General features: G+C 36.5%; 1 protein-coding gene across 2 annotated transcripts in view; it reads right to left on the bottom strand.

Annotated features, from left to right (window-relative positions):
* prkcq (protein kinase C, theta) overlaps positions 1-17,873 on the bottom strand; it is a 38,944-nt gene extending 21,071 nt beyond the window's left edge. The window contains exons 1-2 of one of the 2 annotated variants that reach the window (XM_036577266.1): positions 17,774-17,873; positions 2,312-2,845 (exon numbers count right to left, since the gene is read on the bottom strand). In XM_036577266.1, the coding sequence (XP_036433159.1) occupies positions 2,312-2,429 (118 nt within the window). In that variant the 5' untranslated portion in view covers positions 2,430-2,845; positions 17,774-17,873. Of the gene's footprint in view, positions 1-2,311; positions 2,846-6,705; positions 6,825-17,773 lie in introns of those variants that run through there. The other variant, XM_036577265.1, reaches the window with a different exon arrangement.
* Between the last annotated feature and the right edge of the window lie 7,275 nt (positions 17,874-25,148).

Genomic DNA, 25,148 nt, shown 5'->3' with positions numbered 1-25,148 from the left:
ATTTTAGGGCCCCCTTGCACCCTGGACCAGGTCAAGGTTTGAAGTAGCACTGCAGGTGGACTGTAGTCTAGCTATAACTAGTCATTAGACAAGTAATAAGTATACTGGAACATGTCTGTAATTTTAGTCAGAGTCATATTAGAATCATTTTTATTTAATAGAATCTTCAAGTTTGTAGTGTATTTAAACTCTATAAGTCCTGTAGTAATATTCCCATTTCTTTTAGATGGAAACAAAAAAGGTTAAGATCTTGAAACACCCAATGGAAAATTGTCTAATCCGGACTGTTCTCATGGTATCTTGGGAAGCAAGTTCTGGACAGAAGGCCTTACACTTCAAAGTAACCACTAACATAATTAGGAAGCGACAGAGAAATCAACTGTTTAGGCTTTAATTTCCAGTGGGATGGATGAATTCTGTGGGAAAAAATGTCACTCTAGGCCTTTTGGAAATGATAGATATGTCAATAAAGTAGTCCCACCAGGTTTCAGTCAGCTGATAGAAAAAGAAAACAGGGTCGGCAGCTCTACCCATAGAGGGAAAATGTACATATATTTGCTCATATTAAACATACGTGTTATATATGTGATACTTTAAAATACATGTGCTGATTTAACTGTGGTATTTCTGAATACAAATATATGCCAATATATTGTCGGAACAAAACCTTGTATCGTCATTTATGTTGTTATGTTGTTTGAAAATGCCTGTTGCATTTACATTATGTGTAAATTTCATGATGAATGGACTAAAAGAAATGGCTCAAAATTATTTAAAAATAAGTTTGGTTACATGGACTTACATTAAAACTAAAGTGTTTTTTTTTTCTTTCTCCTGTAAAGTTATCATTTTAGAGACTTTTGTTAAGGCTTTGTTTCTGACAAAAATATATGCACACATATGTGATTATTTGATTCATATGCACATATTTAGACAAAATGTATATAATAGTGTCAATTTGTAATATTTACATATATCTTAAACATATATGAAAGTTTATTGACACATAGAGGGAAATATATTACTAAAAGAGTCACTATGGTCACTGCAACATGCAAGGTTGAATAAATCCCTTCTTTATCACTGTGCATTTATAGGTGAATAAACACAAATTCTACTGGTTTCCTAGTGGGTATATGACGTATATAACTCTGTATCACGTAAACTACAGCTCTGGATTACAGAAGTGAAAAAAGCGACCTGCTTCTCTGGAAGCTGTAGTGGGTAGAGGGTTTGTACTGTACATGTTGCAGCAGCAAGTACAAATTTAACCATACATTCATTTTTGAAGTCATAATTCTTAATTTTTCACACTTAATTTCTTTGCACAGTTAGATACAGGGGTCTATAACTAACAGAGAAGTTCTTTAGTGTTTGAAGGGTTTAGACACCCCCTAAACTCTTCAAAGAAATACCTCTTCAAAAACGTAATATAATAAGAAAACTACATTCAGCCTAAACAAACGAACAGCACTGATCGGAGTAGCAGAAAATATCATTTACCTAGAATATGAACTGTTCCCAAACTCTATACTTATGAATCATCATATATTGGAGTAAATGGAGTAAATCAAGCTCCACACTTGCTTCAGATCTAAAACAATCCACAGGTGTTTCTGTCCATCCTTCCACTGTGAGAAGACAACTCAACACTATGAGTCTGAAAGGATGAGTAGCTGTCAAGAAGCTCTTTTTGAGAAAAAGAAATAAACAACAACAAAAAAAGAACGTTTGCAAATCAAACAAGGAAGCTGCTGGTGTTCTCAGAACAATGGACTGACCACCCCAGAGTCCAGACTCCAGAAACAGAAAATACAACCAAGTTCTAAGACTGAACTTTGGAGGTGTGGAAAAATATCCCCGCAGACACATTGAATACTGAAACAATTATGTTATATTTAGCTGTTGACGCTTCTGTGTAATTTTCCATTAAGTATATGTTTTGTGTTTTGATGCTGAAAAATATAACATAGCTTGTACTTAATGACTGTTCTGATTAGAAATAAAAAAAGAAAGGTGCTTTTTTGGCCTTTGCACATTCATGTATGTAAGTACATATATGTAACAATATGTAAGTACCTATAAGTAATATTAATATATAGGTATCTATATGTAATACGTCTTTTGGAATTCCAAATCTCAATCTCAGTGAGCAAAAACAAATGTTTTGTCTCCTTCACTGTTAGAGAAATGAAACCTGTAACTTTTGCAAACAGTTAGAACCATTCTGTTGGTCCTCACATAGTAGGTTAGCCGTGTTTTTGTCTTGAAAATATGTGAAAACAAATCACACATGCACACAGCGTCTTACCTGTCTCCACGGCCTCTTTCATGTAGACGGCGCAGTACGGGTTGAGCACCTCCTCATGGTAGGCTAGCCCAGGGTCCATTTCAAAACTGGAAAACCCAATCCTCAAAAACGGAGACATGATCTCCACTCCGGTCCTCCCAACAGCCTTCAACTCCAATATGTGTCTTATAATAGAGCAAGTACCCTCAGCGGGTGTAATCACACCAGCAAAAACTCTTCAGATGATGTCCACCATGCCAGTGAAGTCCATTTCTGATGTTTTGTTATTGACGTTTTCCAGCAGCTCTGCGTCCAGAAGAACCTCCTAAAAACGGCTCCTTAATACTATAGCCTCCACGGGAATATGTGTAGGAGCATCTGCGTATGAGTATGTTCAGAGAAGTGCCTGAGCACGGTGACCCCTCCACGAGGAACTGCTCTGCTGGACTGAGAGTGTGTGGGTGGGTGTACGTGTGTGAGGGTGGAGGGAAGGTCAGCCTCTGATCTGGTCTCTTTCACCTCCTGTCCTGGGCACTGTGTTTGGACTGACCTTTTCTGTGTGTACAGGGAAGAACAGAAAAGACATTCACTACTGCACACTAAACAAGCAGCGCTGCTTTGAATTGATTCAAATGTATACTGTACATCATGTCCACATGGTTAAAATGTATTACATAAAGAGAATTTGGTCTTTACTTAGTTTTGGCAATAACTGTAGGGAAAGTAGCCTTTTATGCCAGCTTTTTTTAGCTATTCCTGTAGTCACCAAGTCTTTGGTCCTGCAGCTCTGAAAGCAAAAACAGTGTTTTCTCGTTCAAAAATTTTTTGTTTGACATGATTTTAGCTCATTGCACAGGGTCATCACAGCAGCAGCCTACACTGGATCAGCCATCCAGCGGTACTGGCCAACACAGCCCCATAAAATAAAGACAAGTGTGTTGATTTGTACACTGAAATTTAAACAGGCTACAAAACAGACGCAAAGCAAGATCAACCATTATCTAAACAGCCCACATATGCAAATTATTACCAATACACACTCGTAAAACATACACTCTGTAAAAAATGATTCAATGTTTTAACTTAGAACTGTCAGTAACCTGGTTGCCTCAAAACTTCTGATACTAAGTTAGCAATAATCCGTGTTTTACATTCAGTTTACTTATTACCTGAACTGAAAATTTAAAGGCTACTAACCTTTACAGTTACTGACTTTAAGGTCAATCACTTTACTAACTTTTAAGCAGCATTCGGGAAACATTAGTACACACTCAGTGTTCTAAATGTTTGAAGTTATAGAGTTCACTGATCAGTGACACAGATGACTGTGGAAAAAAAAGAAAGAAAAGAAGTGAAAAAAGCAATTTTATTGGGAGCAAACTGCTACAGAAAAGATGTGCGATAACATTATGGGAGAATTATATATAGCTGGGCAGCAACCTAACTTACTATAGTATTAACTGAAGTCACCCTTGATGAAATCTAGCCTGCATCATTAAAGGTACTCAGCTGTAAAAAGTATTTAGCCTCCCTGAAAAATTTTAAATGCTACTATACAATAGTTATTGTTAGTAGGTACTAACGTCTTACCATCGTACAGCCTTTTTCATATAGCAGCACTGCTGAAGTGTACTGTAGGCAAATTATTAGTGTGGTCATAATTCTATGTTAATTAACAATATAATTCTGCTCTTAACCAGTTAAGTGCATTTTTCAATATGGTTTCACTCTGGAAAACTTTTCCTTTCCTTTATGTTATGTGAAAAATATTGTACATTTTGTTCCCTGTACTTTGTCTACAATGTGGACTACACTGATGTAGAGATTTATTTAGGTGCTTTTAAATGTTTCCCTAATGAAGAAGGTCAGTGCTTTCTTTAGGAAAATGAACGAGAACACTGTTAACCTTTTAAGGTTCACTTGTCTGTGAGATACACTGATTACTGAGTGCAGTGTTAGATTATAACTGATTGATAACTGGCCTGGAGGCCTGTTATCACCATAATAATCGCTCACACAAAGTAGCAGAACTTTTCTATGGTGACTGTTTTATTGATAATAGCTGACTGTCTTACTTTGTTTGACTGGGGTGGCCAGAAGCGTGGCCATGCTTCATGGTAGGGTGGAACTGGCCACCCCTGTCACCTGACCATATAGGTGCACATTGTAGGTTTACAGTTACAGACCGTAATACCACCAGATTGTGAACCACCACACACTCTCAAAAAAAAAGATACTAAACTGTCACTGGGGTGATAAGCCTCATGTCGCCCAGGAGGTATCCTCAAGGGTACATCTTCAGTACCTGTAGTTAGGGAATATAATTGTTCCATATTCCATTACTCCATACACACTGTCTTTACTTCAGGACTTTTGATTTTGTTTTTCTTTTTCAAAACATTATTTTGTATTTCTATGAGGCTTTAAAGATGCTAATTTAGACACGTTGATTGAGTTGAGACTGTTTATTTTTAGATGCAAAGCACCTCACGGGCCTGGCTTGTAACTCACTCTTGTTTAGCAGGCTGAAAAGTCTCCACAAGGGGGTGCTATTAGCACTCCAGTAGCCTTTGGTGCTTCGTAAGAGTGGTGCTTCACATCAATGAAACTGGGTGTCATTGTTTTTTAGTGCTGAAAAGATATGAATCCTCTCTAGAAGCAGATTGAATAATCTTATTATTACGGAGCTCATTATGAGACATTGAATATCTGGGTAATTTCATTTGCCAGGACATCATTTTCTTGTACTGCATTCACTCACTCACTCACGATTAACATATAATATACATTAAACATCATTATAACTGTTTTGTGATCAAAATTTGTCATGTTTTATATGTGTCATGTCTCTTTTTCTCAATCCCTTCATCCTCTCTCTTAAACTTTCCTGTTCTTCCAGCATTAGAATCAAATTCCTCTTAGTTGTGCTCTGACCTCTAAACCAAATGAAAAAGGAACTTTTCTGCTTACTGAACCTAAGAAATCTGAATAGTTAAGACAGAAGAAGGGATTGAGATGGAGGACAAGATAAAAAAAATAAAAGGAGACATAATACAAGCAAAACATCAAACGATATGTTCAAACATTTCAAATCTCCTTCTCATGTGCGCTTACACACACACACACACACACACACACACACACACACACACACACACACACAAGCAGATTAAAGCACATTCTAGATCATGAAACTTTTTTGTGTGACCACATTGGTGCTGGTGAAAAAAACATTTCTCACTTCTTACAAGTGAACACAAGGGATAGTCTGTTCTTCACTGAGACTGACACTGAAATCACATTTACGTGACTAGCTTTGATGGCAATTGCTAAAAGAAGATAATATTGTTATATACGGTTACACTTTGGAACCACAGTACTTGATAAAGTAGCACCAATAAAGCAATTTGAATAGAATTTAAAGAGAGATAGAGGGAGAGAGCAAGAGAGAGAAAGAGAGAGAGAGACTGAAAGAGAGGGAGAGAGAGAAAAAGGGAGAGAAAAGAATGAAATGAAAAAATAGAAAAACATTAAGAGAGACAGGGGGAGAGTAAGAGACAGAAGAGGGAGAGAGACTGAAAGAGAGGGAGAGAAATGGAGAAAAAGAGAAAGAGATGGAGAGAAAAATGAGAGAAAGAAAGAGAGAGTGAAAGAGAAAGTGAGAAACGCACAGCAGAATGAATAAAGTCGTAAGCAAAAGTTGGGCGTCCCTGGTATAATTACATGTTTCGTTGTGAAAATAAGAACACATCCTATTTAATTTTTTAAATATCATCACTGTCAAGACCAAAACTTATATCAGCAAAATGATAGCTTTACAGGAGAACACATTCTTTGAGTAGAAGTCAATGGGAACAATATTTGTTTTCACGTAATTTTAAACTGTTTCTGTTGATCTGTTCATCATAAAAAAATTTCTGACAATATAAATGGCAGCTGGTCTTTTCAAACTATGTAAAAAAATAAAAAATGATACATGAGATGTAAGGATTAGTTCCGACAGTGGAGATATGTTAATGATAGAAAATAAATAGAAATTGAGAGAATATATAGAAATTGTGCACTGACATTTGCAGAAAAATGGCATAATTGTCTGTGCTCTGTAGAGGACGTCAACTTATTTCAGCTTATTTTCACAACAAAACATGTCATTTCACTGGGGAGTCTATAAACCTTTACAGACAACTGTATTAACAATTGAGATTAATTAAGCCCTTAAACTCTACAGATCACATTTCATTTCCTGACTCATAACTACAGAACATGCAGTTTCATAGTAGATATAAAATAATTCATAGTAGTCACTTAACAATTCACAGCAGACACAGAGTAACAAGATTTAAAATTCATACGCATGCAGTTTAAGGGTGTACCACACTATGACTGAATCATATCTTGAGCTTTATAGAGCTTACCTGTGAAAGCTGACTAGCCTTAAGGGCAACAAAAACACATTCTACTTAAACAGCAAGCAAATAAGAGACAGAGAGAAAGAAGGGAGAGATAGAGGTAAAGAGCTGGGGGAAAGGTTCGAGGAGGGAGAGACGTCTATTAATAGATCTGTAATACAAAACCACCAGTGCAGCGTCCCAGAACAAACTTGTGTCCTCCAGTCCCAGACCAGCTTAGTGCACACTCATACACATGCATACGCTTTACACTCTTTGTTAAAATATGGCTATGTTGCTCTTACATGTACATCTGACTTGTTGATTTGTTTACGTAGTCATAGTTAAAGGACTTTTCTATACACAACCACACACACACACACACACACACACACACACACACACACACATATATATTTATATGCTATCATAAATAATCATTTTTTTAAACACAGGGGAAATCTGTTTTGTACATTGTTCTACATTGCTACATTTCATGTTTATATACACTTTATAGCCACCTTATAGGACACCTGACCATCATACCTATATGAGCTTGTTGGACATGCCATTCCAAACACCCCCCCTCCTCTGCCCCCTTTGCAGCTACAAGAGCCTCCATTCTTCTGAGAAGGTCAGGCACTGCGGTTGGATGACAAGGCCTGGCTCTAAATTGACGGTCCAATTCATCCCAAACATGTTCAGTGAGGTTGAAGTCAAGGCTCTGTGCAGAGCACTGGAGTTCCTCCACAACAAACTCATCAAACCATGTCTTTACGCATCTTGCTTTGTGCACAGGGGCACAGTCATTCTGGAACAGGAAAGGGACTTCCTTAAACGGTTGCCACAAAGTTTAAAGCATAATTGTCAAAAATGTCTTTGTATGCTGTGACATTAACATTAATTTTCACTGGAACTAAAGGGCCAAACCCAAACCCTGAAAAACAGCCCCAGACCATTATCCCTCTTCCACCAAACTTAACTGTTGCCATGACACATTCTGGTAGGTAGTGTTCTCCTGGCATCCATCAAATTCAGATTCATCTGTCAGACTGTCAGGTATTAAAGTGTGATTTATCACTCTAGAGAGCATTTTTCCAGAGTCCAATGGCAGTGTGCTTTACACCACTCCAGCCAATGCTTCTCATTGCGCGTTGTGATCTTGTGATCTTGAGCTTGTGTGCAGCTGCTCAGCCATGGAAACCCATTACATGAGGCTCCTGATGCACAGTTCTTAGACTAATGTAAGGTTACTTCTAGAGGGAGTTTGGAACTCTGTAGAGGATAGGCAATTTTTATGCTCTATGTGCTTCAGCACTCTCCGACTTCACTCTGGAAGTTGCTGTGGTCTGCTGCTTTGTGGCTGAGCTGTTGTTTCTCCTAGATGCTTCTGTTTCACAATAATAGAACTTACAGGTGACAGGGGCAAATCTAGCAGCACAGATATTTCACAAACTGACTTGTGGCAATGGAGGCATCCTATGACAGTGTCATGTTTAAAATCACTAAGCTAGTGTTTGTCTTTTGAGATTGCATGGCTATGTGTTTGATTTTATTTACCTAATGGCTGTGATAATTTTATATATTTAAAAAAAATGTTGAATTTAATAAAATATGTGCATCAGTGCTTTGTAAACATTTTTACTACATATTCATCCTTCATGCACCAACCACAACATGCATGCATGCACAGCAGGGAGAAAAGCCTGACACATTGCATTTTCCTACCAACCACTGCGTAAGCAGGCCTAACACAAAATCAGGCCAGAGCAGAGCCCTTATCTCATAATCGAATTGTAAACCACCACAGCCAAGCCATTTAACTTTCCATTCCCCACCACAATTAGGACAAGCTGGTCCAGGCCTTCAGAGCATAAAATTTAAAACTACAGCTTGACAGTGAAACTGCATTCTGTAAATACAGAAATGTAGACATACAAGCACAGACATCATAGTCTCTACTAAAGAAATGTTTTTTTAATTTGTGTTTTTAAATACAAAAGTATACCCTGAGTTGCCAGTGTTTTTAGAAACACCTACCATACAGGTGCACTTAGGTTAGTTATAGACTGAAGCCAATATGTTGCTGCATAATCAGCTGCCCTCTACCCACCATAACTAGACATTATTTGTGAGGTGGACTATTCTCAGTGCAGCAGTGACAGCAGCTAGGTTTCCATCAACATATTTTTATGCATATTTTGAGGTACTGAATTAAAAAGGTTTTATGGAATTGACAAACATTAATGTAAAATCACTGAAATTCACATAAAAGTTTGTGCACTCAATTAAGTTTCATACATTTTTACTGATAAAAAGGAATTACGAAACATTACAGTGTGATAAAATGCATTTGCCGGATAAATACTGTAAACGTGAATAAAATAGTAATGGTCAGTGACTGGTCACGTGTCAGACAGTAACAGAAAAAACATAACTATCATATTTGGCAGTAAATATACATAAAGTAAGTGATGCCAATAAATGGACATTTCTTGAGTCATCATATTTATCAATGTGTTTACTGTTTCAGTCATTCAGTATGTGCTCGTTCCATGTAGTTAGAAATGGAAAAATGGAAAACGGGGGCAGCAGCTGTATGCTAGGCTTGTACTGAATTAGTCACTGTGAAAGTACTATGTACAATGCATATAATAAGCAGTATGTATAATGTAAATAATAATAGCGTGTGTATATATATATTATATATATATATATATATATATATATATATACATATATATATATATATATATATATATATATATATATTTTAAATCTTGGATAAAAAAAGAATAATCTGCAGGGAATGTTAGAAAAAGCCCAAAAAAGCATGTACAAAGTACTTTCTTCTATGAAAAACATCAGCCCACAAACATTAATAAGAATGTGGAGGATGTGAAAAAGATCAATTTAAATGGAAAACAAACACACACAAGACACCCACACAAACCCACACACAAACCCACACACACATAAGCATGCGATAAAACTCCACACCACAAACACTCACACTTATCTGCAGTCAGACTTTTCTGATCGGATTTGGCTTGTCAGCTTGTTTCATTTATTGATAGTTTAATTTCATACACTTCATCATCGTAAGTGTGATAATGCTGCCACTTCCTTCCCTTGAGCAATAATTTAAACCACACACTTCCTGTGCCAGAGAAGTGCTCAGGTGGGCTGCTGTTCATGCTACCTGTCTCTCCTAGAAAAAGACAAACAGCGAGAGAGTAAGACAAGTGGAGGTTCTAAAGTCATGAATCTACAACCAGGCCTTGCCTGCCCTTCTCAGCGCTGTATTTAATATTTCATCAAATGCTTTCATGTGAGTGAAGTCCAGCCCTAATCCATCAGTGCAGTTCAAATGACCCAGTAGGTCAAACAGCAGGAAACAAACCCCAGCAAAGTCTTTCATCAACAGATAGACTCACACATACATGCACCCACGCATGCACTGTGGCCTATCACGACATATTCTAAAACTAACTATACAGTACACAAGAGCTCTACATAGTACCAAAAAAACGGTTCTATGACCATTTTTGTTCCTGTATAGCAGATTCTGCTCCAACCCAACTTGTTACACATGGGAATGTAGACTGTCAAAGAAAATGTGAACTGTCTGGGAGTTTATATAGAGACTTCAGCTGCATATATAAACTGTAATGCCCACATTATATTTTGAAAAGAAAAACATGAAATATATCCTTGGTTAAAAAAAAATAAATAAATTTAAAAAATTTATGTATAGAAGGTTATGTGCTTTGCTCATGTTTTTTTCAATACAAACTAGGGCCTGATCAATGAATCATATTTATATTAAAACGTATATTTAAATTAAGAACTGGTAGCTTTCTGTCTCATGTGAGTTGTAGATTCACACAGCATGTCTATGACTCCCTGCCAAATGCGTTGTGACATTTACTTGAGCCGTAACAAAACGTCCATATTCTTCAGTAGTAATTACACGTGTATTTTGCACTCTTTCCTGCTCGGTTGGCAAACTATCCTACATGTTCATCAGTGAAAACAGAGCTTTAAGCTGTAGTTATTTATCTGAGCGGTTTTGCCTTGTGTAATAGCATTCTAAGCCTGGATAGCTGCTACAATAACCATAGCATGAACAAAGCTGGGCAAAATATGGGCTCAGTCTCAAATGGCTCCCTACTCCCTCTGCACGGTGCACCACATAGGTCATTATATAATGGCTTCTACACACAAACAGGGCATTGTATGTCTAAATAAAAAACATTATACTGTTTTATGGTAACCTCCTTTTAAACATACAGGGCCCTATTTGGGTGTAGAAGCCATGTTTTTATGACCTGTGCAGCACACTACAGAGGGAGTTTAGAGTCATCCACAGACATGCTGCCATGTTTCATTAAAATGACAGTAACATTGAGCAGGTTTTAGTCCGTACCCGTCTTGTCTCCCTGTACTCTAATCTGGATGTTTTCACTCATAGAAAGAATATACTAATACTAAATATTAAACTAAGAAAGACTTATGTAGTGGTTTCAGCGTTACACCCTAGTTGCACCCTAAGCTACTCCACTAATATGACGTTGTAAAAAGACAGGCATGTGGGGTAAAGATCCAGCAGTGTTTTAAACTGTAATGCAGTGCAAATCGGGCATGGGACACAGATCAGGGAGTGTCAGGTCAGGTTCTAAAATTGGATAAGCTGAGACATGCTAAAAATTATTTTGGTTACACTGAGAGCCAGATACAGTCAAATTGTGAGTGTGTCATTACACAGCAATGTTTAATCCAAAACATTTAATATGCATCATAAGAAGCCAGTATTTATCCAATTTACACTACTGTAATAATGCTAATTTAGTTAGGCTAGCGTCATGCTAACAGGGACACTATATCAGCTGTACAGGGCCATTGAGAGCTTATAGCACAGGCATCTGAAGCTTATAACTGCTTGTAACAGACACTCAGGTAAGATATATATTTTTAATTTGTATATTATATACATGGACTTAAATCTTGTCATGTTCTGCTCATGCTGTAGTTGATAAAAAGTGCAATGCTTATGTGAAATATAGAGTGATTGTTCTGTTAGCTTGCTGTAGCATTAGGTCATGATACGCATCAAAACTTAAAGTGTGACCAGTAGTTAGATAGGCAGCTCCTTTCATTATTTCACTGCTGTACTGAGAATGAGATGCTAGTGTGTGAGCTATTAATAGGTTTTTGCTGGTGTTTTTTTAGCCCTCCAATCCAGTATCATCACCAGTCCTCTCTAATAGTAACGCTACAGGACTGTCTGTAGGACTGTATCTTTCAGTAAATTCATACAATTACTAAGGTACTACACAAGCATGCATCTTCAAACCAGACTCTGCGATGCAGAATCACAAGATGTTACGGTAATTACTGAGGCATGAATACGAGACATGGTTAACTCAAACCGTTACATCAGCCACAAGCCTGTCGATGGGGTTTGTGGTAGGCCTTTTCACTGCATCAGCACTTTTCTATTGTGGAAGAGGCAAAATAAGCAACTTTAAATAAAATTTTAAAGTTAACAATTTTGGAGGTTGAGAATACATACTCTGCATGAAGCTACACAGACAAAAAACTAACAAACAAAACAAATAAAACACCACTTCTCAGCAATATTCGTATTATTTTTCCTCACAATGCCAGCATTTCCACTGAAATTTAAGATACTGTTTGATAACAAGACATTTTAAGAAGGCTGTATGTGTAACGGTTAACAATATAACTGACATTCATAAATTTGACTTGCTTAAAGAAATGAAGCTCCATATGAGAATCATCTAAGCGTTCATACATTATTTAATTGTGCCCCTGTTAAAGGGGCATTCCAACCTAAAAGTAGAGTTTATTATGTTATTCATCATATTAACAGTATTCTGTAGCTCAGCATTAGATCCCTCTGCCTCACTGGTTTGACATTGGCTCAATTCACAATTTTACAACCTGTTCAAGTTTTAGTTCACCAAGATTGGTGTTGGGTTTCCAAAGTATTAAACTAGAAAATCTCACTCTAGAGATTTTGGCCGCACCGCTGTACTACATAAGCAAGCATGTTTACATCAGAGGTAGCAATGGATACATTTTTAATTTTGGCTGAAGCGTCCCATTAAGGACCAACACTCACAAATTTGACTGATGCTGTTTTAAAAACCTAGAAACTAGGCAATAGAAACCGTCTGACAGATGAGTTTCCCAATCTGATTATATTCAAAATTCAGGTTGTCACAACCACAAAAGCACAGCACAGTTGACAAAGCACAGCCACCTGCTGCAGGTAGCACATATATGTGCAAATTACTTACAAGTAATCTACATAGAGGAAAAGTATGTTTTAAATGCATCACACATCATTAATAGTGTTCTCTTAGAGACATATGGGCAAAGCAAGTAACAATCCTTATTACATCAAAACCTATAAAATGAATTTAAACTGGAATGTGTAGTTATGGTACACTGGGTGTTGTGTACAGGCTCTCTATAACTGGTCTAAATCTGTCTTTTTATGATCCATGCAGTTGTTCAGTGCTCTAGAAATACTGACCATCCTTACAACACACCATATTGTTGAACAGTTTTTTGTATGAGAACCAGCAAACTGGTTTTGGATCAACCTAAATCAGCAATATACAGTAGTAAACAAAAGTTAGGTTGCCCCTGGTCAAATTACATGTTGTTAATTTTCTAAGTGAAAATATGTACATCCTCTGCAGAGAATACACTTAAATATAGCAATTTTCTGCTTATTTTAGAGCACCATTCCTGAATGTTCATTAAATTTAACATATTTAATATAAAATACAACATATTACATGCACATATTAAATGCACATGTATTAAATTACTTTTGCACAGGCCACATTTTATGCCTCCACCAATATGTTCTATTGTGCATTTAAATGTGCAGACATGTGTTCTCTGTAGAGGATGTGTTAACTTAAAATCAACAAAGCATGCTATTTGACCGGGGTGCCCAAACTTGTGGATACGCCCATAACGACTGTAAGTCAAAACTATGATGTAGTGAGTCAGTTCCTTATTTTAGGCTCATTCAGAGACTAAATAAATTGCACAATTGCTGACAACAGCTTCCATTCAACAGGACTTTTAGGCTCTGAAGACAAGCTACCTACAACCCCTTTCTGTACTAATCTGTAATTAAATGTGTCAGAGTGTTTAGTTAAGCTGTTCCCCTGGTTGAGAATAAACTGGGGAAAGCTTGACTGCAGCACCAAATAACCCCCAGTATTAAAAAAAGAACACTTATTTTCCAAAATAATCAAATGTTTAGGTATAAACTCTGATGTTACAGTTCAGACCACGCTAAAGAATGTGGCTTTTAAATGCCTGTGTGCTGGGAAAAGAAGTGGTTGGAAACTGAAGTGCTGTTTGATGAGCAAATTGTTCCAGTGCCCTACACTCACACTTCCTCACTGTGTTTCACGCTACACAGAAAAAAAACACCCCCTTCATATGCTCAAATGTGACCTTTATTTTCATTAATGGATTCCTTTTCAAGGCTCACTGGCTCATGAAAAGTATTGTATTTTGAGATAGGACTGTGTGGTTGCTTTTCTGCACTCTCAGCTGTTTTGAGTGCTTATTAGGACCTACAGGTTCTGATAACCCTGATCTTGCACTTTTTTTTATTAGTACTTTCTATTCTTTTGAAAAATTCACATTTGGTGCATGTTTATTTGAAAACATTATGTGGAGACTGTTGAAACTTTAAAAAGGTTCTTCATGCTCATACGTCCATTACATGGAGCCAACCAATTAAAAGTTCTTTGGGGAACCAAAAGTGGTCTTCTATGGCATTGCTCCAAGATTTTTTTTTTTTACTTTACTTACTTAAATGCATTCAGTTTCATGTGAATAAAATACATTACATCAACCCCTTAAAACCCCAGATGTATTACATACTAGGGCTTATTATTAACTAACAACAGAGACTATAATGCAAACTGGCAGAGCTATTCATAGGTTATTGAAGTATGTAATAAAACTTTGGGCCATGTAAGGGTTTAAGGCATTTTTAAGCTATTCTTAGAAGCACTTGGTGGATTACACATATTCAGCGGTTAGTTTGTTAACTAGGCTTATTCAGAGACTAAATGCATTAACAATGGTTCTTTATGAAACCTCCATCAGAAACAGAAACTCTTCAGGCTCCACCTCTGTTCCCTGAGGTACAACTGACATAATAACATCCTCAAGTGATCACTGTCTAACCCCAAATCTATGTATACCATTTTTAGCTGAAAAGATCTAAATGCTCAAGTCTGGGGGATGAACTTGGAAAAATATGATTTTTCCTCATCTTTTATTTCTACAACATGAGGAAGAAACAAAAAGAGAAACTTACCCCAAGACCTTTTCTATAATCCCTTAAATTTAAAATTACGCAGATTATATTCTTAATACTTAATAGTTTGAAACCCTAACTACTAGGGCTGGGCAATTAATCAAATGTTATTTTCAATTACAAGTTTGGCTTCCAGTGATTATGAAAACAAGACAAAAAAGATAAAACAATTATTATGTTGCATTCCATTTCACAATGATGCTCTTGTTTTGTCTTGTGTTATAAATCCAGCATACCCTTTTCTTTTACAGTGGTGGGCTTTTCACCCTCTCTAAAAGCCACAAATGATCTAATTTATTTTTATTTATTATTTTTATAAATGTTTAGTAGTTTTCAATAGGTTGTGGAAGTGCACTGCATCATAGTCGATCTTATTTATTTTTATTTATTACTTACATATTATTTAAAATGTATATATATATTTATATATTATTTAATACATACATGGCCAGGATCCAAAGTTTTATTACACACTTCTATAACCTAAGAATAGCTCAACGAGTTTACACTGTAGTCTGTGTAGGGCTAAATCAAAACATGCATCTGTTTAGGAGTGGGTTTAAATATGGAGTAACTACTAAGCTTAATGTACAGTAAAAAAGTTGGTTCTTCGAGAGTCTATAGTAAAGCGAATGGTTCTATTTAGAACCAAGCTTAGAAATGGTGAAATGGTTCTTCAGAATGAGAAAGCATGCATCTATGTAGCACTAAAAAGGGTTTTTCTGTTGTTATAAGCTTGACATTGTAACAATAAAAGAGGCATTTTTGGTGATAAATAGAAGCATTTTCAAAGACTTTCTATATAGAACCATATACTACACATTCTCTATCAATCTGATAAAACTTTTCACCATGCTGAAAAACATTTAAGCGTAAAATGTGTACACACACACACACACACACACACACACACACACACACACACAATATACATATATATTGCTGTAATTAGCCAACAGCCGAATATAAATAGAGCTGTTTATAGACTAACATGACAGTGAGATAATTCATGATAATTACTGATGGTGAGAGAATAAAACTGTTGAAAGTAATTGAAGAGCTCAGTTCAAGGTGCCAAAAAGGATATTTTGAAGAAGCATGTTTTGTTTTCTAAAGAGCCTTTCAGCATATGTTTCTGTATCCCCTTTAAATCCCAAGCTTATTACATACTAAAGGTTATTATTCAGTGACTACAGGGACTTAAATGCAAACTGCTGAGCTATTCTGAGAAGTGTATAATACACTTTGGGCCCAACGGTGTGCCCTGGCCATTTAAGGGGTTAAAAAAGAAGTTTTGCTACTGAAAACTGCAAGTGTGAAGAACTTTTTTCAAGTTTAAAGACTTTCCACATTTCCACCAATCAAAGGTTGTTTTTTTTCTAGCAGCTAAAAACGATTTAGGAGCCTTTATTTTTAAGACTGTAAGATTGTACATGTTGGTAAAATCTGACCTAGGACCAGCATCCCTTATTAAAAAAACCTGACTTTCGCTATTAAAAGAGAGATACTTTATAAAAAATATAATTTAGCAACAGGCCCTTTCTACAAACATCTACACGAATACAAATACACACACTGAAACCTTACTTTCACAGGATTCAAAATAATTGTAAGCATTGTTATCCATTTTTGTGTTTGTATCTCTCTCTCTCTCTCTCTCTCTCTCTCTCTCTCTCTCTCTCTCTCTCTCCGTGTGTGTATTTGTGACAAAAATATGTAACCCTATTAAATCAAGCAGTGGTCAGTGAGCACTAAAGCTGTACTGTTTGCTGAAAATCCGGGCTTATGTTTCGAAATGACACAATAACTTGTGATTTGCAGTGCTGTAAGTGGGTGGTGGGGGTGTGTTGGGGGGGTTGCTTTGATTCCTTTAGGTAGTTTACAGCTTACAGAGTTCAAAAAACATAAAACAAGCAAATATACAAACAAAACAACTGGACACCTCTATAATCAGCTGGAGTATTTCATATAAGTTCCATGTAAACATCCTCTGTAAAACGATGCTATTATAGCGGCATGTTAAATAATGGCAAGCACTGAAATAGCGACATGATTGGCTGCACATGAATAACATACAATCACACAGTCACTGTCTTTCAGATGACTTCCTTTGGCAAGAATTGTGTTGATGTAACACCTTTTATTCATGTGCGACCAAATGACACATTTAATTTATAAACCACGCTTTTTAGGGTGCAATGTAAACATCAGACATGAACATAAACGAACAATATAAACAGTGTATACATTCAGTCCGTGAAGCGTTTCACTGTTATCAGAGCAGCTTCAGGTTAGTGAAGTGAAGTGTGAAAGCTGCCTGTACTGTTTATGTGGTTTCCTGTAAGTGATACTGCAACAGAAAAAAAAAAACTGTTGCATTGGATAAGCTACAAGTGTTTATAGTTTCATCTGCTCCTCATTTTCCCCTGGCATTGACAGTAAAGTCTTCTTTGTCTTTACTATATCAGGCCTAGTCTATAATTCATATGCTATGTACCTCAGCTCATTTTCAAAGTTCAACTAGGCTTTAAGGCTTACAAATGACTTTATCTGTAATTATAGTTTACTGACTAACTGCACTCTATTTGAAAGAACGTGCGACTTAATTAAATGATAAACGGCGGTTTATTTCTGCCAGCGTGTGGAGAAAGAGATAGAGATAGAGATGAAGAGGAGAAAGAGAAAAAAAAACGACAACAAAACACTTACCAGCAGCAGTCTGTTCTCACTTCAGCTCCCAGCGTGTGGCCTGCTTCTGGAGAAACAGGTGAACTATTACAGGGCGCGAACGCGCGCGCGCGCGTGTGGGGGTGTGTGTGTGAGCGCGCGCGAGTGTGCGAGCAGCACCGGAGGTGTCGTTGACGTCAGCATAAAACTCGTCGCGCGCGCGCGTGTGTGTGTGTGTGTGTGTGTGTGTGCGTGTGTGTGTGCGTGTGTGTGTGTGTGTGTGTGTGTGAGTGAGTGAGTGAGACCGCAGACCGCCCCCGCCCTCCGTCATGATTTCCTCTCACCAGCAGCGAGAGAAGAGAGATGCTACCCTGCATGGGCAAGTTTCAGTCAAGAAACTCACCAGCAGTAACTTTTTGTCACTTTTTGCGCGAATTAATTCTTATCTTACACTGGCACAATCAGCCGATTAAACTGACCTGATTTACTTATGTGTGTGTACAGCATTTCACTTTCGGCAATGCCTGTGCTAATCTAGTAGAGTTACTTTGGGTGGAAATAAATTCAACAGAATTTTTCAGTGTAGTTAGCCTGCTAGCCTCTTAGCCTGTTAGCCTAAAAGTGTTCTATGGTACAAAGAAAAAAATAATAATAATAATAAACAAGGTTCTGTGCCTTGATGATATGAGTGCTTAGAAACATGCACACTGGGTACTTCCACTATAGAAGAGGACAATGAGGCCTGAAACTACAGCTAACCAGACCAACCGACACTCCTCTTGGGGCAAGCTTTGTTGGATTTGTGTAGCTTTTGTAGCTTTTAAACTTTGGTAATTTTAGTATTTTCCTCACTGCTGTTTGATAAACTTCAGTAGTTTTAGTCTGCTGTTGTTCCAGCCAGTTTAATAAACTTCAGTAATTTTGGCCTGTTGCTGTTTTAGCCAGTTTGATAAACTTAAGTAGTTTCAGTCTTTTGCTGTGCTAGCCAGTATGTTAAACATCAGTAGTTTTAGTCTGTTGTTTTCAGCTAGTTCGATAAACTTCAGTAGTTTTAGTCTGTTGTTGTTCTAGTCAGTTTGATGAACTTCAGTAGTTTTAGTTTGTTGCTGTTCTCGCCAGATAAATTGCAGTAGTTTTAGTCTGTTGTTTTCAGCTAGTTGGATAAACTTAAGTAGTTTTAGTCTGTTGTTGTTCCAGACAGTTTGATGAACTTCGGTAGTTTTATTCTGTTTCTGTTCTCGCCAGATAAATTGCAGTAGTTTTAGGCTGTTGTTGTTCCAGACAGTTCGATAAACTTTAGTAGTTTTAGTCTGTTGTTCTTCCAGACAGTTTGATAAACTTAAGTAGTTTTAGTATTTTGCTGTACTAGTCAGAGTGTTAAACATCAGTAGTTTTAGTCTGTTGTTTTCAGCCAGCTGGATAAACTTCAGTAGTTTTAGTCTGTTGTTGTTCTAGTCAGTTTGATGAACTTCAGTAGTTTTGGTCTGTTGTTGTTCTAGTCAGTTTGATGAACTTCAGTAGTTTTGGTCTGTTGTTGTTCTAGTCAGTTTGATGAACTTCAGTAGTTTTAGTCTGTTGCTGTTCTAGTCAGTTTGATAAAATTAAGTAGTTTTAGTCTGTTGTTGCTCTAGTCAGTTTGATAAACGTTAGTAGTTTTAGTCTGTTGTTGTTCTAGTCAGTTTGATAAACCTCAGTAATTTTAGTCTGTTGCTCTTCTAGCCAGTTTGATAAACTTCCGTTTTATTGTTGTTCTAGTCAGTTTGATGAACTTCTGCAGTTTTAGTTTGTTGCTGTTCTCGCCGGTTAGATAAATTTCAGTAGTTTTGTTCTGTTGTTGTTCCAGTCAGTTTGATAAACTTAAGTAGTTTTAGTCTGTTGTTTTCAGCCAGTTGGATAAACTTCAGTAGTTTTAGTCTGTTGCTGTTCTAGTCAGTTTGACAAACTTCAGTAGTTTTAGTCTGTGGCTGTTCTAGTCAGTTTAATAAACTAAAGTAGTTTCAGCCTGTTGTTGTTCCAGCCAGTTTGATAAACCTCAGTAGTTTTAGTGTGTTGCTCTTCTAGCCAGTTGGATAAATTTCAGTAGTTTTATTCTGTTGTTGTTCAATTCAGTTTGATAAACTTCAGTAGTTTTATTCTGTTGTTGTTCTAGTCAGTTTGATGAACTTCAGTAGTTTTAGTCTGTTGTTGTTCCAGCCAGTTTGATAAACTTCAGTAGTTTAAGTCTGTTGCTGTACTAGCCAGTATGATAAACTTAAGTAGTTTTAGTATTTTGCTGTACTAGTCAGTGTGTTAAACATCAGCAGTTTTAGTCTGTTGTTTTCAGCCAGTTGGATAAATTTCAGTAGTTTTAGTCTATGGCTGTTTCAGTCAGTTTGATAAACTTCAGTAGTTTTAGTCTGTTGCTGTACTAGCCAGTTAGATAAACTAAAGTAGTTTTAGTCTGTTGCTGTACTAGCCAGTATGTTAAACATCAGTAGTTTTAGTCTGTTGTTTTCAGCCAGTTGGATAAACTTCAGTAGTTTTAGTCTGTTGTTGTTCTAGTCAGTTTGATAAACTAAGGTAGTTTTATTCTGTTGTTGTTCTAGTCAGTTTGATGAACTTAAGTAGTTGTATTCTGTTGTTGTTCTAGTCAGTTTGATGAACTTAAGTAGTTTTAGTTTGTTATTGTTCCAGCTGGTTTGATAAACTTTAGTAGTTTTAGTCTGTTGTTGTTCCAGCCAGTTCGATAAACTTTAGTAGTTTTAGTCTGTTGTTGTTCCAGCCAGTTCGATAAACTTCAGTAGTTTTAGTCTGTTGCTGTACTAGCCAGTATGATAAACTTAAGTAGTTTTAGTATTTTGCTGTACTAGTCAGTGTGTTAAACATCAGTAGTTTTAGTCTGTTGTTTTCAGCCAGTTGGATAAACATCAGTAGTTTTAGTCTGTGGCTGTTTCAGCCAGTTGGATAAACATCAGTAGTTTTAGTCTGTGGCTGTTTCAGCCAGTTTGATAAACCTCAGTAGTTTTAGTCTGTTGCTGTTTTAGCCAGTTTGATGAACTAAAGTAGTTTTAGTCTGTTGCTGTACTAGCCAGTATGTTAAACATCAGTAGTTTTATTCTGTTGTTGTTCTAGTCAGTTTTATGAACTTTAGTAGTTTTAGTTTGTTGCTGTTCTCCCCAGTTAGATAAATTTCAGTAGTTTTAGTCTGTTGTTGTTCCAGCCAGTTTGCTAAACTTCAGTAGTTTTAGTCTGTTGTTGTTCCAGCCAGTTTGCTAAACTTCAGTAGTTTTAGTCTGTTGTTGTTCCAGCCTGTTTGCTAAACTTCAGTAGGTTAAGTCTGTTGTTGTACTAGCCAGTTGGATAAACTTCAGTAGTTTTAGTCTGTTGTTGCTCTAGTCAGTTTGATAAACGTTAGTAGTTTTATTCTGTTCTCACCAGTAAGATACATTTCAGTAGTTTTAGTGTGTTGTTCTTCTTGCCCGTTTAGTAAACTTTAGTACCATGGGAGTCACAGCTTTTTGTATCCATTTAATTGGAGGAACATTTTACCATCTTGACTGTAAATATGTCTCGGTATGTGCTAATGTGCTAGTTTAGGCTTAAAAATATAATGTAAACGAAAATCCAGTCTTTAAAAAAAGTAGAAGGGTTTCTTGTAAAATGTCTCTCAACATTGGACTTTTATTTACGAGGCTGAAGTTAGCTCATCATTCGCCAGCTTCTTGTTCATATTTTCCAGTTCCACCTAAATGGTGCAGCAGGTCCATCTTCATCTTAAATCTTTCCTTTACTTGCCGTTTGGTTAGCTACTAGCTAGGTGAGATTGTTGTCTGCATTGCTGTCCGACCAGCAGTCTGTGCCCTGGGTTAAAGGGTTAAAGGGTGAATTAGCAGTTATACATTGGTATACTCCAGTGTTAAAAACATTTTATTGTTAAAACTGTGTTAGAATGATCAGCAAAGCTTTATTTTACTGCTAAGGAGGATTAAGTTCTTTTTACCTAAAAATGTAATTCTGCTGTGGAGCTGCAAGGGGGCAGTAAAAGACCCTCATGCAGCTCCAAAACCACATGTAACCAACCCCTGTTTTAAGCATATGCTTGTCCCTGAAACCACAGCAGCCCACAGCAATTAACATCTTGCCACTGAAACTTTAATATGGGTAAATCAATGCTGTTTTTAGTCTGGTGGCGGGTGTGGAGAAACAGCTCTTTGTCACATTCTGTTATGGCCTGACCTAAGACCAGGTCATAACACCATCATAGAGGACCATTTCACCATGCAGAACTATTTATGCATTCATCCCTCATTATATAAGTATTACTTGAAGAACTATTTTTAATTGTGTAACTTGAGAAAAGTAAACGATTTGTTTTTAAGTTTTTTGTTATTATAATCCTACAGTTTCTTTGAAAATCATCTATCTATCTATCTATCTATCTATCTATCTATCTATCTATCTATCTATCTATCTATCAATCTATCTATAATCACTGGCCACATTATTAGATATGTCCACCTTGTCTCTATACTGTGCACTCTACAAGTCTAATTCACTTGTACCTGGTCACTGGTGAGTGGGATAATGAGGGACTAACAATTTATGCAGAGACACAGATGGACTACAGACTGTAATTACAGAACTACAAAATCCACAGTAAGTGGAGCTGATAAAATGGACTGAAAATTTGAGTTAGGCGTACCTAATAAAGTGGACAGCGAGTATATCTGTTTTTGATTTCTCTCTTATGTTTTATTTGCTGCTGCCCTGGAATGTGTTCTCAGTTTTTCATTTCAAAAAGTCAGTGTTTTGCAGCACTCACTATTTTGCACTGAATTGTTTACAGGACAATTACTGTAATAACTGTAAGAGTTACAGGAAGGAGTGACTATTACAGTGAACTAACAGGAGGGGGTGCTAAAGTAAAGAGAATTAGGCTAAAAAAAAACCCCAAGAAATTCCAGAGTGAAAGAAAGAAACAGAAAGCAAAATGTCATTTCATATTTGACATAATATGTGAATAATCAGGCATATCCTATCATAATCTGAATCGCCTATGCTGTAATATTTATATGCATTCTAAGGAAAATTTGCAGCAGATACAGGCTAATAACAATTGTTTCTAAATATGAAAGTCAACTAGGATGTTGTTCATAACATATTTATAATCATAGCTGTAGATAACTATATAATAACATAAAAATATAATAACACAAGTGATCATTGAATAATTGTTTCATTGGCCTGAGGAAACTGAATTTGTGTTTGTGTCATTGAGTGTTGCCATGGCTGAAAGGAGGAATATTCAGTTCCAGGGAATACAATAAGGCTGATGAATGGAAGAAGCATGGAAAGCACAACAGGGTCAGCCTAGAGGTGAGAAGGGTGGAGAGAGAGAGAGAGAGAGAGAGAGAGAGACAGAGAGAGAGAGAGAGAGACAGAGAGAGAGAGAATGTAAAGGTCTGAGAGAGAAAGAGACAAGCAGAAAGAGAGAGAGACAGAAAGAGAGAGAGAGAGAGTAAAAATTGTAAGTGTGGCATTGCATGAGGGAGCGTTCCTTCACTCTTTATTTTAGTTGCCATGGAAACCGGTGAGCTGACGGCTGTCTGGGAGCATCCCAACTAGGCACACAACATGTGTGCTCGCGCACACACACACACACATACATGCGCATACACGTGCAGAGTTTCTACCATGGCTGTGTGTTTGTACATCAGAGTGAATTTGATGCTAATTAACTGAATGCAGTTCAGAGAATTTGAGACTAAATCAGTTGTTGTTTCTATAATAAGATGAAACACTGAGAGTTAATCCCTCTTTCACTGTATGCCACATTAACTGAAACACTAGAGAAGCATAATTAACACATTTTACACGTCTTATCTATCTGATTCCATCTATTAAGCATTATTTAGGTAAATCCAGTAATTGGCCTATAACAAAATCTAGATAAATAGATTAGAATTAATTTGTGCAAATATGTTTTCCAGTTTGCACTCCACAATTATGCTTCTTGAAGATGAGGAAAACTTGTGAAAAAAAAAAACAATCTAAATTTAAAGCTTAACCTAGCTTGAACTTAGCCTACCTTTAATGTATGTGAAGGTAACAGAATTTTCCAAGTAATGTTTGATCATTTCTGTTGATCTATTCACCATGAAAATGTTTGCAGCTAAAAATAAACAATAAATAAATAGTTATGGTCTGATGGCAGTGGTATAAAAAAAAAATCATACTAACATGCATAATAATTATTGGCACCCCAAGAAATATAGCTTGAATTTAGAATTTGTCAGATTTTTGTTAATCTAGTCTAATATTATCAAGTCTTCATTAACATTGATTGTTTTAACATGACTGATCTGGTCTTTTAATCATACATCATTTAAAAGTTTGGACACACCTACTTATGGAAAGGTTTCCTCATTTTTACTATTGTCCACATCTTAGAATGATAATGAAACTCCTAAAACAATAAAATAATACATTTGGAATGAAACAGAGACCAAAAACATGTTAAACAAATTAGTCTATTTTAGTTTATAAAGTAGACCTCCTTTTTACTTTGATGCAGCCTTACACACTCTTGATAATTCTCTTAAGCAGTTTCAGGAGGAGGAGCCTGAAATGGTGGTTAGAATCTAATTCTGCATCAAAAGGCATCATATCTACAGTGTGTACATCACTTCTTAAACATATTCAAACTCTTCAGTTCTATGTTTTGGGAGAGAGAGTTAAACCTGATTGGGTCATGGTGTGCAACAATTGTTTTATTGCCTTCAAGAGATCTAAAAGCACACTAAAAGATTCATTTAAGTTCAAGTTCATATAAAGGCATATGCTACTTCCAACTTACTGTATAAATGAAAAGTTAGGCAAGACCCTTATTGTCATGTATGAAACTCAGCAGTACTTTGGATGTGTTTTGTGGATGTGTTTTGGTCCTACGTTCTTCTTATACAAAGAAGCCAATAAGCCAAAGAGACAGTTTTGAAACTATGGTTTGAACCCTCTCCTCCTGCTCATCTTAACTGCCTTGCTTATTTTTGGAACACTGCCCTTCTGGAATATACAATGGCCAAGAGAAACAAGGCCAAAATAAAAACAATTGTGTCCTGGTCAAATGCTGGGAAAGAACTGTTAAAAATAATGAGAATGTAATGACTTCTATAAACTGATCAGTCATTTAAGCTACAGGAGTGTGTATAAAGTCTTTCATACCATGATCTTTTACTTAATTTCCTTTCTTATGTGTATTTCTCCCCTTTTTGAGAGTGACCATCACTACTATCATCGTTAGTATTACTGCCATTAGTATCCAAGTTTAACTAATTACTCAATATTAATACTATTGTAAATAATCTTGTGGGTATATATAGATCATTCTACCCAATTAGATTGAAGTCAGAGTTCAGAACACATTTCAAACTTTTAACTG

Source organism: Colossoma macropomum, unplaced genomic scaffold (assembly GCF_904425465.1).
Source record: "Colossoma macropomum unplaced genomic scaffold, Colossoma_macropomum, whole genome shotgun sequence".
Lineage (NCBI taxonomy): Eukaryota > Metazoa > Chordata > Actinopteri > Characiformes > Serrasalmidae > Colossoma > Colossoma macropomum.
Note: the sequence above shows the minus strand (reverse complement) of the source record. Positions and strands in the feature narration are given on the sequence as shown.